Below are 13,824 nucleotides of genomic sequence, written 5' to 3'. Positions count from 1 at the left end.
CAAGCACTTAATGTTTTCCTGCGATAAGCGGATAAAACTTGTGGAGATAGCAAAACGTAAGAAATTGTCGAACCAGTCACAGCACTTCGCCCACAATCGAGTGCAGCTTTGTGTCTTATGTTTGATTCCATCAATCAGCCTGAATTTTGTAATCGCTTAAATTTTTCACAGTATTGCAACAATCAAACATTTTAAAACGTTCGATCGCCATCATTATAAAAATATACTCACTGCGCCTATCTGCGTTAGATGCGTATTAGTTGGTGCTCATTAAGATAAGTCCGTAATTGCATTGCAATTTCCTATCAACAACGTACTATATGGTATACACTCAATATTCCATTCTTTGAGTTCATAAAAGACGCGTGCAAATTCAAATCGAGCAGCTTGTAATGCACTGCACATAGCTTTATTCCATAAACCGTTATTGTTGCCATGAAATACAGTGTATTCTCTTGTATGTGCGCGGTCGTGTCAGCCTTGGCTTAATCTGGGAACATTTCTATATTACAATACGCATGATTCTTCCCGGGACGTGACCGTTTCTCCGAGATTACTCGAGGAAACTCTGTGAGGAAACGGTGTTAGATACTCTGCAAAGATAACGTTCAGACTAATAGTGTGAAACGAGGAAGATTCCTGCGGACACGTCTGTTTCGCGTTGATTCTTGTGTAACAGTATTAAACTGGAAACTCAGGTAACGGGATTGGACGGTCGAAACAAGTCGAGGATACTTAGTTGCGAGTGCCGGGTCGAGGATTTTGAGCTTTGTTACTGACGAGACACTGCACGCTCTAATCCTCTTCGTTAAGCGACGCGAATTTAATTTCGATGTTCAGCCCGTTGTTAAGAATCTCGCGCAATAATCAGGAACAATGTATAAAATCCTCTTTTCTGGATACAATCAGAGATAAATCTCCTTCTTATTTCGCTTCCATTAATTCCTCACGTTTTTTGATCGATTTACCTGTCATAATTCGTTAAACTTGACAATTATAATACCATTTCCGTTTTTATCAATTCATGCAGAGAATGGATTTTATAGAATGTATAAAGAAACTTTTATGCAAATTCCAAAGCACATATTTACCCTGCATCTACCAGTTGAGTGCTCGTGTTCCATCTGTTTTATAAAGAACACGCTAAAATCGTGAACTGATAGGACAGATGGAGACGTTGCCTCCCGAATGTCTCTCTATTCTCATCGATTTTCGCAGAATTTACCACACCGCCTCCGCATTCTTTCCTTGTTTCTTCTCTCCTTCCCGATGGCTGACCCGTACGCGTTAGAACTACTGAGAGAACTCGTTCCGCGACTTTTCTCTCCATCGTATTTCCGAGGCGCGATGTCTCCTGGGGTAAAGTCGGTTGTTCCTTTCGCAGGTTACACGAGATACCCCGCGAATCCCGCTGGATAAAACCTCGCCTTAGCAGGGATGATTCTGCGAAATGGTCCCACAGTGACCACGAATCGATTAGATCCGCGAACAAGAACGCTGCCGGCACAAACCAAATTTCTCAGTCCCGTTTTATCTCATTATTCTGAAACGCTAAAGTTTGCGACATGTCCGGCGCCGTGGCGCACTCGTGGAGGACTTGAAAGAGGGTAGCAAAATATCTCGAAAATTTCACCGGCGGGGAGTCCGCCGAGGCCACCATCACTTCAAACAACTACCCTCATGGAAGATTAACCGGGTGAAATTGAGCGGTTGATTCTTTGGACGCGTAAATCTAATTAATCTTCTGTTTACACAGTTAAGGAATTAAATTAGCAAATTGAGTTAGAATATTAATCATATCCTGCTGTATATTTAACGACCCAGGCAATTTCATGCCTCAGGAGGAGAACTGGAGGCGGAAGGGAGAGGGCCTGTCGCGTCATCTGCTGAATCGATTCCTCCACGTATCATTTCTACCTTCCGGCCGTCTTGTGCAAGGAAGTCGCAACTTTCCGCCACGTTTTGACATTAGTTAACGAAGTTTGCTCACGCGGGAGTGGCTCGTCTCTTTTCACTGGCAAGAGTTTGCGTCTGTTTGGAGGATATCAAATCCTGAATTAATCTTCGACATGATGTATCGCACAGTCATCGATCTTCCTTGGACCTTCGTGGATTGCAGTATCGTTGCATCTGCAGCGACACAACATCAGGAAACTCCAAAAGTCATGTTATCGGCTGCGGTGGCCCGCCGTTAGGCTTTTACGAAAATTATTTGTTGGTGTTCATCCTTATCAGCGTATTATTTGTAGGCGTTACAATCTGCCCGTCTCGCCAATAGAAACTGAACGTGAAACGGTTGCTCGGACGATAACGTCAGGCTGCTTCGACTCATAGTCAAGTTTTATTGCGTTACAACGGAGGCAAATCGAGTCTAATCTTATCTCAGTTAATCGATCGCTGCTATCTACCAATAGATATTGTTATTACTCGGAGAATAAACAGATTAGCGTATGATAACATTCTCAGCAATTCAGCGCACATAAGGGAGCCTATTATTCGATCCTGATGATTTTATTTTTTTCAAATATAATATTGTTGAAACATCGGACCATTATTGTGGAAACCATAACAAATGGAACTTTACAAGATTTCGGAGAGCAATTAATCTGATATTCGTTAAAGATTCCGCGCGGAATAAATGAGGATCGTCTTCGCCAGGAAACGCTCGTGTAGCTTCATTGCATTGTATTATACAGTTCGCACGTTTGCATTCTGCACGAGGTATCATGACAATACTTTGCGCGACGTGACTTGTTGGCTTTAATTTGCTCTTTGCCGGAAGAGAAGCGCGGAAAACGCGCATGGACCGAATAACCCGTGTCGCGGTTTCTTTCGCGGCCTCGCGCTTCCACTGCTCGTATTTTCCGCTGCCATGGCATCATTTTCCACTTGGGAAAAGGGTCATTGACCGGCGAAACGGATGCGGATCGCGCTCGTGAATCGCTGCATTACGAGCGTGGCGCACTTCGCAACCCGCGCGCGCATTCATGTCAGCGCGGGCGAACCGCAAGAATTGCGGTCGGTCGGTTTGAAAGTACGATGGAAATTAATTTGCCGAAGTTAACAAACCCCAAGACCCACAAAGCATCGCGAGGTCTGATGGTATTCACGGAACGTCGTGTTAATTACGTTAAGACCGGCAGAAGCGCGCGAACGGCAAAAATGGACTTTTATCTTTACGCAACGAGATACAAATTCGCGCTTCAATATCCGAAACCTCTTCAATATCGAGTATGCGTACGAAAAGTACCAATAACGAATATAATATCTTGCAATCTGGGGCGATAACATGCTCAGGTTAGCAAACTGACTGCTAAATTAGCATCTGGTAAAAAATTGAAAACAGTTACAAATTAAAAATCTGATACGTTGATTTGCAATCTCCAGATTTGGTCCGTTCGTCGACGTGTTATTCGGTCTCCGAAAAAAGAACACAGGAGTGTATCGTTTTTACCATAATCAAATTAAGTGTTAATAATTATTCCCGGAGCTCTGCCGTGTGCTATCGGTCTTCATTTATTTCTTATTCCTTTCTCCGTCTTCGGAGAGAGGCTAATTTTTGTCACCGTCAGGAATTAATCCGGACGATTCTCGCGAGCCGCAAAATAATAAATCGCCGATTCCCCGGACACGTGTCTCGAGAGCTGCGGACCGCGCGGGATTACGAGGCCGGCCCGCCGCTGGAGGTCGGTTGGGAAATTAGTTTCCGGGCTTAATGGAGTTCCGTGAGCGCGAAAGATGGGCACCGCGCAGGCGACGACTACCGGGCCAAAGTTTCCGCAACTTTCGCAATTTTTTCAATTAGCTGCGATTTTTCAGAGACGAAGGCGACGCGGAGCGCGCGCGCGCCACGCTCAGGAATGAAAGCGGGTTGCATCCCCGTGTTTGTCAGAGTCTCCACTCTGCCTGGTCATTCTTGCTCGTTCTAACGATGTTACGCGTTATATTGGCAAAGTCAAGCGGCGTTATAAGAATCTTAGGGGCTCGCGCGCAAACTTCTTTATTCTGGCGCGACTCGACTTTATTCGCGAATCTCCTCGAGGGGTTCATTCTTCTCCCCCGGCAATAATAACGTTTCTCCATCCGACATTAATGGGCCGTATTATGTGTACATATCGCCATATCACGGACCGACGAAACGCGGCAAATACGTCTCGGTATCCCGGTGACGGCCACCTCCGCCCCGGCTTCCGGTTTGATCGCATCGATGATTTACGAGCCCCGGGAGGAACCGGGAAGGCTGGAATCGCGCGGTTGCCTCCAAAGCTGCACTTGTAAACATCGCGAACGATCGCGCGGGCGAACTGCAATTTACGGCAATTTTTCTGCCGTCCGAATGGAAACATTCGTTTTAGTTTCAGGAGAGATAGGTATTCACGTGCGAATGTGTGTTACGAGATATGTGTCTTGCGCCGAGTCTCGAGACACTCGGGATTGATTTCGTATCTTGAGCTTTCCGAAAGCAGTTGCAGTGATCTCGGGGCGGGCAGCAGAGGGTGGGAACGAAGGGAGGATTGCACGAGAGAGACAATTTATCGCGCGGAAGCCAATAAGTCGGTCGTGTCAGATCAACCGAGAACGAGGGGCAAATTTTATAAACTCGTTCGCGAGTCGGGCTCGGCGGCGCGGCGGGAAAAAGCACGTCTTATTGGAGACAAATGAAATCGGGAAATCGTGCCGTGAAATAGGATAATCTGAAACTGACGTCGCTATATTCTGCCCATCGCGAGCGCTTAAACATCCTCGCCGTTTCGATATCGGGGCAAGACAGAGGTGGCTTCGTTAATGTTAACGAAGGAGACAGAGCTCTACCTTTAGCACGAACGATTCATTTTCTAGCAGCGGTGGATAAGTCATCCGTGTTGCATCGTACGAAAGGGGCGGACGTGATCGATAATGATACTAATATGACACGATACTAATGGAGTTTCAGCAATGAGTATTGTGTCCAGAACGCGAGGCGAAGGTGCTTCAGATTATAATATATCTATTCGGAGAGATATTCGGAGTTTTATGAACTTGCCAAGGCGATAAGGAGGCATCTCGAATTAATTCGAAATGGAAATAACTGACGATGATGAAAGTTATGTGAAAAAGCATGAATAATTACATTAATTCTATAAAATCCTATATGATAGTTTGCACAAAAGCGGAATTAATCCGCAGGACAGGGTAGACATTGCTGATAGGTACATGATACGTCTGAAGAGTAACGAGATCGAACCACTGGTGGATGGAAATCACTCATATCATTCATTTTATTCAAAGTACATCCTTTCAGCGCAATGTTAAGCGCGATCAACCGATATCAAAAGGCAGGAAGGCCTGCAATCGCGCACCTTCGCGCACTCTTTGGACAATCGGACGTGCGGCTCGCCGCAACGTCGATCGAAGGGCCGGGTGAAACGCCCCTCGTCAGCACTTTTTCACTGGGCCTAACGAAGTCTTGTTCGCGTCCGCGCTTTTCAGAACGCGTTCTTAAAAGCGTCCTCGTGGTGGACTGGGTGAGCTTTAATGTCGCACTCGGTCGATCTTTTTTCCCTTCTCATCGCCGCCGGCGGCCGTCCGTCTCCTCTTAACGGCATGAAACCCGATATCACATTTGCATATCGGAAAAGTCGATCCGTCGGTCGAATAAAGTTTCATTTTATTTCCGACGTATCGGGAAAGCGAGTCGACGTTTCTCTTTGTGAGCAACCAGCATGAAGGGCCGACGTGAAGCGAAACAAGATATCATTAACGGGGTAGAATTCGCGGAATCAACGTGAATTCGTCGCTGTTGAATTGTTATTGATATTAATGCAGCTCGTAGCAGCCGATCGATTAATTAACGCGGCCGGCGCGGTGTCTAATCATTGTTTAGATTGGTATTTCCGCGTGCAAACATATGATACAGTAGATAATGGCGAGGGTAAATAGGGGCGCTATTTGCGCCGTGTGGCTAACTGCACGCGACGCGCGTTTTATTCGGTAGAACTGTTCATTTCCAAGCCTGATATGATGCACCGCGATAAGGAGGATGTCTCGAGCGCATGCCTAATGTCCTATGACGCTTGCAAAGTGTCGGGAGATCGCGAAATTGCGATGTAAAAGCAATTCGATGAAATAAAACGTAAAACGTAAATGTATGGAAAGAGGGAGTGACGAAATCAATTAACCGACCGAAAATTCGACTCTTGTTTAATTAATTTGCTTTTTGTATGATTGCAGAGTCGTTAATTAAGAATGCGCGATGACGCAGCGAATTTACCCGTGGTCCACGAGTCCTCGCGAGGGGTCGCAGGATATACAAATGGAGATGCCAAACTCCAATCATTCCCTCCGCCAGGGAAAAATCCTCTCGAGATGTAAGTATCTACAGCGCGATCGGTGTGATCGTGTTTGCTTGCTTTCGGAGTTAGCTTCATAAGCGAATTTCCCCGTGTTTTTCGATGTGAAATTGAGCTGCGGTTGATTAATCGTGGAATTGCCATCCAAACAGAGATGTCTCGTTGCGTGTTACGCGATACGCGACTTAATTACATCGGAGTTCTCAAGTAGCCCGAGTGATTAATCCGTGATGACGTCTGTTTTATAACTCTCACGAATGCTTCCACTTTTCAATTTCAACTATCATGATTGTCCATTAGCGTAGATACAGAGCACTTTAATTATCGTCATCTATCCATCTTTAATCGCAAATAGTGTCCTCTCGATTATTATTCGCGCATGATATCACTGAATATGGTTAATTAGATCGTTCCGAATAATATATCGGAAATATATCGAAGAAATGTACTGTGTGTGAATTATTGTACTTTCCATCATGTATGCAGCCGTATCGACAAGTCGAGCATTATTGAATTTACTTTCGGTACCTACGGCATCTTCCCTCGCAGATAAAAGCGGTACGCGAGTAGGGAACCGCACATCCATTCAAGATAAGCAAACGAGCAAAAGTTTTCATTGATATTAACTATTTTATTAGCCACTTTCCGGCGACACTAATGCATCCAGTGAACACACGGCTTCCGCGAATCTCATTTGAGTTCCGCGATAAAAGTCGGCTACGAATTATTCAATTAACCTGCAGCTTGCGAGGAAAATGTATTAAGGGGTACTAAATGTCTCACTTGAAATTCCGAGTGAGGATTGGCATTCGTTTTAGTGCTTCCTCGAGAGTCGCGACTGGGAAAGTTTCCCTGAGAGGCGATCGGTTGCACAGGACGACGTTTCTGTAAAGTATAGGGGCTACCGTAGTGCAGTGCCGTAGCGTATCCCCGAATTAGCTAGCAGAGCTTTTTCATTATAAATACCGTCGTTGCATTATTCATTACTGGTTATTCGTTATTCGTTAACCCGATAAAATGTGATTTTGAGATGACGTATATCTTTTTGAAAGCGACGGCGGTTTGACAAGCAGAGTACGTTTCGCAATTTCCGGCGTAAGGATCTGCCCTCCAGTGAATCTCCCGGTGCGACGTAATGTAATCGCGATTTTTCGCGGTTTCGTGCTTGAACGCGCCAGCCGTTCTCCGCGAGCATTTTGCGCGAGAACACGTTTAACTACTTATCGTCTTGGAGCATGCCTCTGGCTACGGCACTGCTATTACTTCAGGTGGCAAAGCTTCCTATATTCCGCGCCGATCGTAGATTTGTCGGGGGAGTTTCTAACAGCAATTACGTCGCTAATGGAGCCCCCACGGAGAGATGCCGGCCGACTTTCGCCAAAGTCTCTCATCCAGGACTACTCTTCGGGTTCCTGGGCTTTGCGACGACGACGGCGACGTCGAAACTTCGCGTAGATCCCGTAGTTTTTGCGCTCCCGCCGAGTTAGCCGGAAGCTCGCCCGCGTTCTCGTTGATCTTTAAATTGTCGATTTACGAAGGTCCCCTTCGTTCGATTTACGATTCCTGGCGGAGACCCTGCTGCGCTATTTGTCGAGTAATTTCCTCGGGACGACAGCATCCGCCGCCATTAATAACAATCTCGTGTACGTCAAACGCGATCAAGATAGACGAAAGCTGCACGTGTCGAGACGGCTTCAACATTTTCTAGTGGAAAGTATAATATAATCCGAGCATTATATTGTATGCTATTTCGGAGCAAAACGTGTCTCGTAGATGCGTTAATCTCATTATGGGTCTTACGAATAAATTGGACAAGTTAAAGATAAAATCTTGGCGATGAGATTAGACCAGCTGAAAATCCGCGTAGAATTACCGCAATAGCTTCGCGAGTTATGACGCGACTCCTTGCATGTGACAGTTGCAAATTTTGTGTGTACGATACCTTGTACATTTAATTTCAGACACACAACGAGACAGGGAGAAGGATAAACATGAAGCCGAATACATGCTGCAGGAAAATAGCAAAGCAATGTACGAATGAGCTTGTTACAGATTGTGACAGAATGTCTGTCGAGAAATAAGTGCGAGACGTAGAGACCGGATAATGGATCGTCGTGCGACGAGACTCGTCGACTTATTAACGTCTCGATACTGTCGTAGGAGACACGCATAAAGCTTTTACAGACCGTATACGGTTTTGTACGACGCAAACGCATGCTTTTACGAGGATGCTGCCGGCATCAAGATTTCTCACCTTCGCTTTACCGCTCCATAAAACCATGCTTTAACGTCCTCTGTCCTTTTTTCCTCCAGCTGCACTCGCAATTTTGGATGCCGCAAAGTATCCTCCAGCGTAGCGGCCTTTAACTCTTTGGATGCCTGATGCTCCTTGAAAATTCTCGAAGCGGATATTCTCTCGCAGAAGCGACAATTCATGTCCGCGGATTTTTTTCTTTTTTGATAAATTTTTATAAATTGATAAACGTACTGCATTCTCGAGAAGAGAGTATCTCCTAGGATTTAGGGATTTTGCTATTTAAATCACGTACACTGCGAAAGGAGGTATCGGTTTGTCGAGATCGTCCTTGGAGGAGTTTGATCGTAAGGATTTCGATTAATAATCAATTTGCACTTTGTGTCCACAGGGAATTCGTGCCACCGGAAAAGAAAGAGGAGAAGGAAGAGAAACCAGCCTCGCAGACGCTATTGCCCGTGCCTTACTACAAACTCGTGAGTTTTTCCCGCGAATAATTTATGAGCGCGTTCCCGGTGCGAATTTCGAGGGTGACGTTTTCCCGCGGCGGATACTAGTATATTTAAAAAGCCGGGGATATACGAGGGTGCTGAACCTCGGCTTTTAATTCTGTCTATAGATCCGATATTTCGACAAAGTATAGCGCCCTTCCGGACCTCGATCGTTTATAATCGTTAGCGCATTTCCGTCAAGGATAAAAACTCGAAAGGGACCGGTAAAGCAAATAAAGAATAAAATAAAATAAACGGGAAATTTAAGATACTTCGTGGAGGGCTTTTTTTCCCGCGACGTTTACACGAAATGGAACGTACATTTCGGAGTGAAGTGAACCGCCGAGGAAAACCATTAAGAACGTTGGAAAATCTTTCCTCTCAATCGCGCCAACTACGGAACGTCCCTGAATAAGTGACGGTGATTAACGACACGTTCTTTATGATAAACGGCAGTTAATGACTCATTGCGGGATACATTTGTATAATTTTCTGCATTATATTTTAATAGAGCGTGAAACTCTTCGCCCCGGGGAATTAAGCGCAGATATTTCTCATGATATCGTAGATTTGAATGCGTTTTTCAGTCAATTGATGTGATTGTTTTTACACGCAGACAGAGCATGCAAACGCGCACGCTCGCTCGTTAATCATGGTTAGTCGGTATTAATTTTGCAAGTTAAATCTTTTGGAAAGCGTGAATTCGCGATGCTGAATCATTGAAAAACGCCGCACGTTCGCCGTGCTGAATCACTGGAAAACGTGTTCATGAAACTTTTCGACATATTCGCTGTAATGTGACTAATTACATTCTTATTTGCATCCTTGTGGATATGCGTCCATATAATTTCCTCGTAAATATTTTCGTCTTTCCAACTGAAAATCAATAATTATTGTTACAACCTTTTCAGTTCCGATTCGCGACGTCGCTCGAGCTGATGCTGATCTTTTTTGGCCTAATATTGGGCTCATTAGTAGGATTTTGTATACCACTTGGTACAATACTATACGGCGAGTTTAGTGCGCTCCTGGTGGATCGTAACATGGAAAATCACACGAGCAATCCAACCAATATACTGAAATATTTCGGAGGCGGGAAAGTTTTGTAAGTGTCACTTCATCTCTCGACTACTACTGAAGAAAATTCTTTCGACGAATACGAAGTACTTTCCTCCGGCGCAACGGCAAGAAAAAATACATCCCAGGATCAATCTTTTGGAATAAAGATGTTGCTTCGTTATTTTAGATACGATAACGCAACCCGCGAGGAGAGGATGGACGCTCTTTATGACGACGCGGTGTCTTTTAGCATTGCTGCGACAACAGTAGCGCTGATCCAGTTTATCCTTTCTACGCTGGCAATCGACTTCCTCAATATCTCCGCCTCGAGACAAATCAGCCGGGTGCGCAAGATGTTCCTGAAAGCCGTCTTGAGGCAGGATATGGCGTGGTATGACACGAACACGTCGACCAACTTCGCCAGCAGAATTACCGAGTGAGTCCCTGGCTCTTTATTATCTTTCGGCGCAGATGCGCCATATCACTAATTGTACTTTGCGAAGCCGAACGGTGCGATGGACAGATAACGATGACGATGACTATTAACTTGATCGAAATTCCACCGTGATAAGCAACTTCCGGCACGTCCGAGTGGAGCGAGTCATTGGCGAATATTAATCGGCGTCAATATTAGATCATTAGACAAGAAATCGGGATGACAAATGTGTGCGAATGAAATCAGAGTTTTCGATCGAGCGACGATCGATTCTTCGCGAGATACGTCCAAGAGACGCCGATTCGATATTTCGTGATTCGCGAGGATATCACTTTCATCGAGACGTCAGAATTTAATCGAGATTAACAATTTCAACGGGAGCTTCCTCCCGTTTTCGCGGAATGATTTTAGCAGGAATAATATCCTGTACCTTTTCACGCGCCGGTGCGTCCTCAAAGGGAGGACGTTATACCTTCGATTTTCGACACCGTCGATGTAAACGCGGTAACGGGAAGCGGAGAGCAAAGTTCAGGAGGCGAGAACCGGTGTGTTCATCAACAGGTGGGCGTTTGCGAAACTCGAAAAGCCTGCTCCCACACTGTCTCCACTTCCGCTTGCTCGCAGTGTGATCGAACATGCACTCGTATTAAGTTATTAATATCGTCGCGCGAAGGATGAGCAAGTTATTTTTCATCACAAAATATCCCGCAATTCTCATTAATGCGGCCGCGAATTTGCATCCGTCTACATCGTGCTAAGAAACTGAGGAAAGTGTTTAATAATAAGAGAAAATTCATTGCGTTATCTATTGTTATCTGTAGACTGGATGTCTACTGTTGTGACTACGATAATGGCAGAAAACATTCCGTGATGTATTATCTTGCAGCAAAGAGAAAGGAAATTCCTTCATTTTTTCCAATGGCTAACTGTCCCTGAGTCCGATAATAGCGCGTGTTATAGGAAGATTCCTAATCGGCAGCAGGTGGCATCAGAAAGAATCTAACAATAAGATACCGATAATGTTGATAATGACGAGCGCTGATAAAGTCGGATCTCGATGAGAAAATCAAAATTTCCAATACATGTAGCGCTAAAATTGAATCTCGTCATCGACAATGATCCATTCCGGACTGTGTAAAAGATGATAAGGTGCAAGGCGCACGGGGAATCACGAGATTCACAATGTTCGATAATTATTACATTAAAACGTACACAACAAGGAAAAACCGATATTATCTCGCCCACAGGGACTTGGACAAGATGAAGGAAGGCATTGGGGAGAAGCTTGGGATCTTCACCTATTTGATCATGTCCTTCATCAGCTCGATCGTCATCTCATTCGTGTACGGCTGGCAGCTGACTCTGGTCGTGCTAAGCTGCGCACCGATTATAATAATTGCCACGGCGATCGTCGCCAAGGTGCAGAGCTCCCTGTCTGCTCTAGAGCTGGCGGCTTACGGACAGGCCGGCAGCATCGCCGAGGAAGTCCTCGGCGCCATCAGAACCGTGGTCGCCTTTAACGGTGAGCAGAAAGAGGTAGAGAGATACACGGAAAAGCTCGTACCCGCGGAGAAAACCGGGATTAGAAGAGGGATGTGGTCCGGATTGGGCGGTGGAGTGATGTGGCTTATCATCTATCTCAGCTATGCCCTGGCATTTTGGTAAGATCATCTCGCGCATTATATTGCATTTATTCTAAAACCCTTTTCCCTTTTACTTCGCAGTCATTCTTAAAAATCTTAGATAAAATCGCAAGTGACATAAATTCTCATTGTAGTTCTCTTCGAGTTTTCCTGAATATTTTCTAATCTAAAAAAATCAGTAAATTATAAAAAATGTAATTCTACGCTCTGATAATCATTTCGGCCTGAATCGTCCTTCTTTCGACGAAGCCACTGCCTTTCGAGTGTGAAAACCGCGGAATAATTGGACACTTACGTTCGGAATAGCGGCACGTCTTTCCCTTTTTTACTGTTCAATAAAATAGCGTGTTAGCTCCGGCAGACGTGTCGCATCCCGATAAAAAGCAAAGTTCCTTCCGTGCTATGCAGGTACGGCGTGCAATTAATCCTGAGAGATCGTCAGGAGGAGTACAAGGAGTACACGCCGGCGGTATTGGTGATCGTGTTCTTCGGGGTTTTATCCGGGGCGCAAAACATGGGTATGACCTCACCGCATTTCGAGGCGTTCGCGGTGGCGAAGGGATCGGCGGCCGCGATCTTCCAAGTACTCGACCGTGTCCCAACGATCGACAGCTTGAGCAAGAAGGGCAAAAAGCTGAAATCCGTCAATGGCGAGATCGAGTTCAGGAACGTCAAGTTCTGTTACCCGGCGAGGAAGGACGTCGAAGTGCTGCAAGGGTTGAACCTGAAGATCAATCGCGGCGAGACGGTGGCGCTCGTGGGCGGATCCGGATGCGGCAAATCGACCTGCCTGCAACTGATCCAGCGACTGTACGATCCGATCAATGGAGAGGCAAGTAGCGATTCGTCGATCGGCTTTATTGTTCGCCAGATGAATCCTTCATTCTGTCGGAATTTTCGTTTAAAACTTTTGCGTACGTCTGCAACGCGAAACGGAGCACGTTCACTCGAAGACGAGACAATCTTGGATCATATCCGTGAAATTGCATTTAATATCCCCCGTTTAATTAGAGGATTTATTAAAAATTTTATGAATTGTGTAAAATATCGACAAAATTTTATGTGTTACGTAAGAAACAGAAGTTAACAACTGCGCGTACAGCGCCATAACTGCCCAAGCGACGTTTTTATTCCTCGCGAAATTACGGCGACGCTGAATAAACGACTCCGTGCGTGCGACGGTGTAATTCACTTGGCGTTGCTCAGAAAGTAATTGCTTCGCAGCTATTATCCCGGTGTTTTATGTATTTCGTCCTTTATATGGGATCGACGAACGTCTTGGAGCGTCGCCTGAAAAATTCGTGACGGATGTAAAAGCGCCACAACAATCTTGCCGCAACGTTTTCGCGAAGTGGACGATCGACATCGTTCAATCGCTGCGGCTCGATCGAAACCAAATGCGTGCGACAAATACGGACCGTCATTGCAATTTCGCTGGAAATGCAAGCGCGATTTTTACGACGGCGGAGTAGCTGCGGGGGTGGTAGTAATGCGGCGCGCTGTATGTTTGCGTAATAAACATTTTACGGCTTCTACATGCCTTCTGAGTTTATCGCGGTGGCGAACGCGACGACGAAATACATCGTGCTTGCGCGTTCGACTTTCACAGACT

General features: G+C 45.5%; 1 protein-coding gene across 2 annotated transcripts in view; it reads left to right on the top strand.

Annotated features, from left to right (window-relative positions):
* The window catches only part of LOC105284153 (multidrug resistance protein homolog 49), a 56,689-nt gene that overhangs the window by 30,533 nt on the left and 12,332 nt on the right, over positions 1–13,824 (top strand). The window contains exons 5-11 of one of the 2 annotated variants that reach the window (XM_011347458.3): positions 6,211–6,347; positions 8,291–8,360; positions 8,975–9,059; positions 9,986–10,179; positions 10,321–10,569; positions 11,817–12,230; positions 12,621–13,044. In XM_011347458.3, coding sequence (XP_011345760.1) covers positions 6,233–6,347; positions 8,291–8,360; positions 8,975–9,059; positions 9,986–10,179; positions 10,321–10,569; positions 11,817–12,230; positions 12,621–13,044 — 1,551 coding nt within the window. In that variant the 5' untranslated portion in view covers positions 6,211–6,232. The remainder of the gene's footprint in view (positions 1–6,210; positions 6,348–8,290; positions 8,361–8,974; positions 9,060–9,985; positions 10,180–10,320; positions 10,570–11,816; positions 12,231–12,620; positions 13,045–13,824) is intronic. The other variant, XM_011347459.3, reaches the window with a different exon arrangement.

This window comes from Ooceraea biroi, chromosome 12 (genome assembly GCF_003672135.1).
Source record: "Ooceraea biroi isolate clonal line C1 chromosome 12, Obir_v5.4, whole genome shotgun sequence".
NCBI classification, from domain to species: domain Eukaryota; kingdom Metazoa; phylum Arthropoda; class Insecta; order Hymenoptera; family Formicidae; genus Ooceraea; species Ooceraea biroi.
The sequence above is the reverse complement of the archived record's forward strand: the minus strand, read 5'-3'. Positions and strand labels throughout refer to the sequence as shown.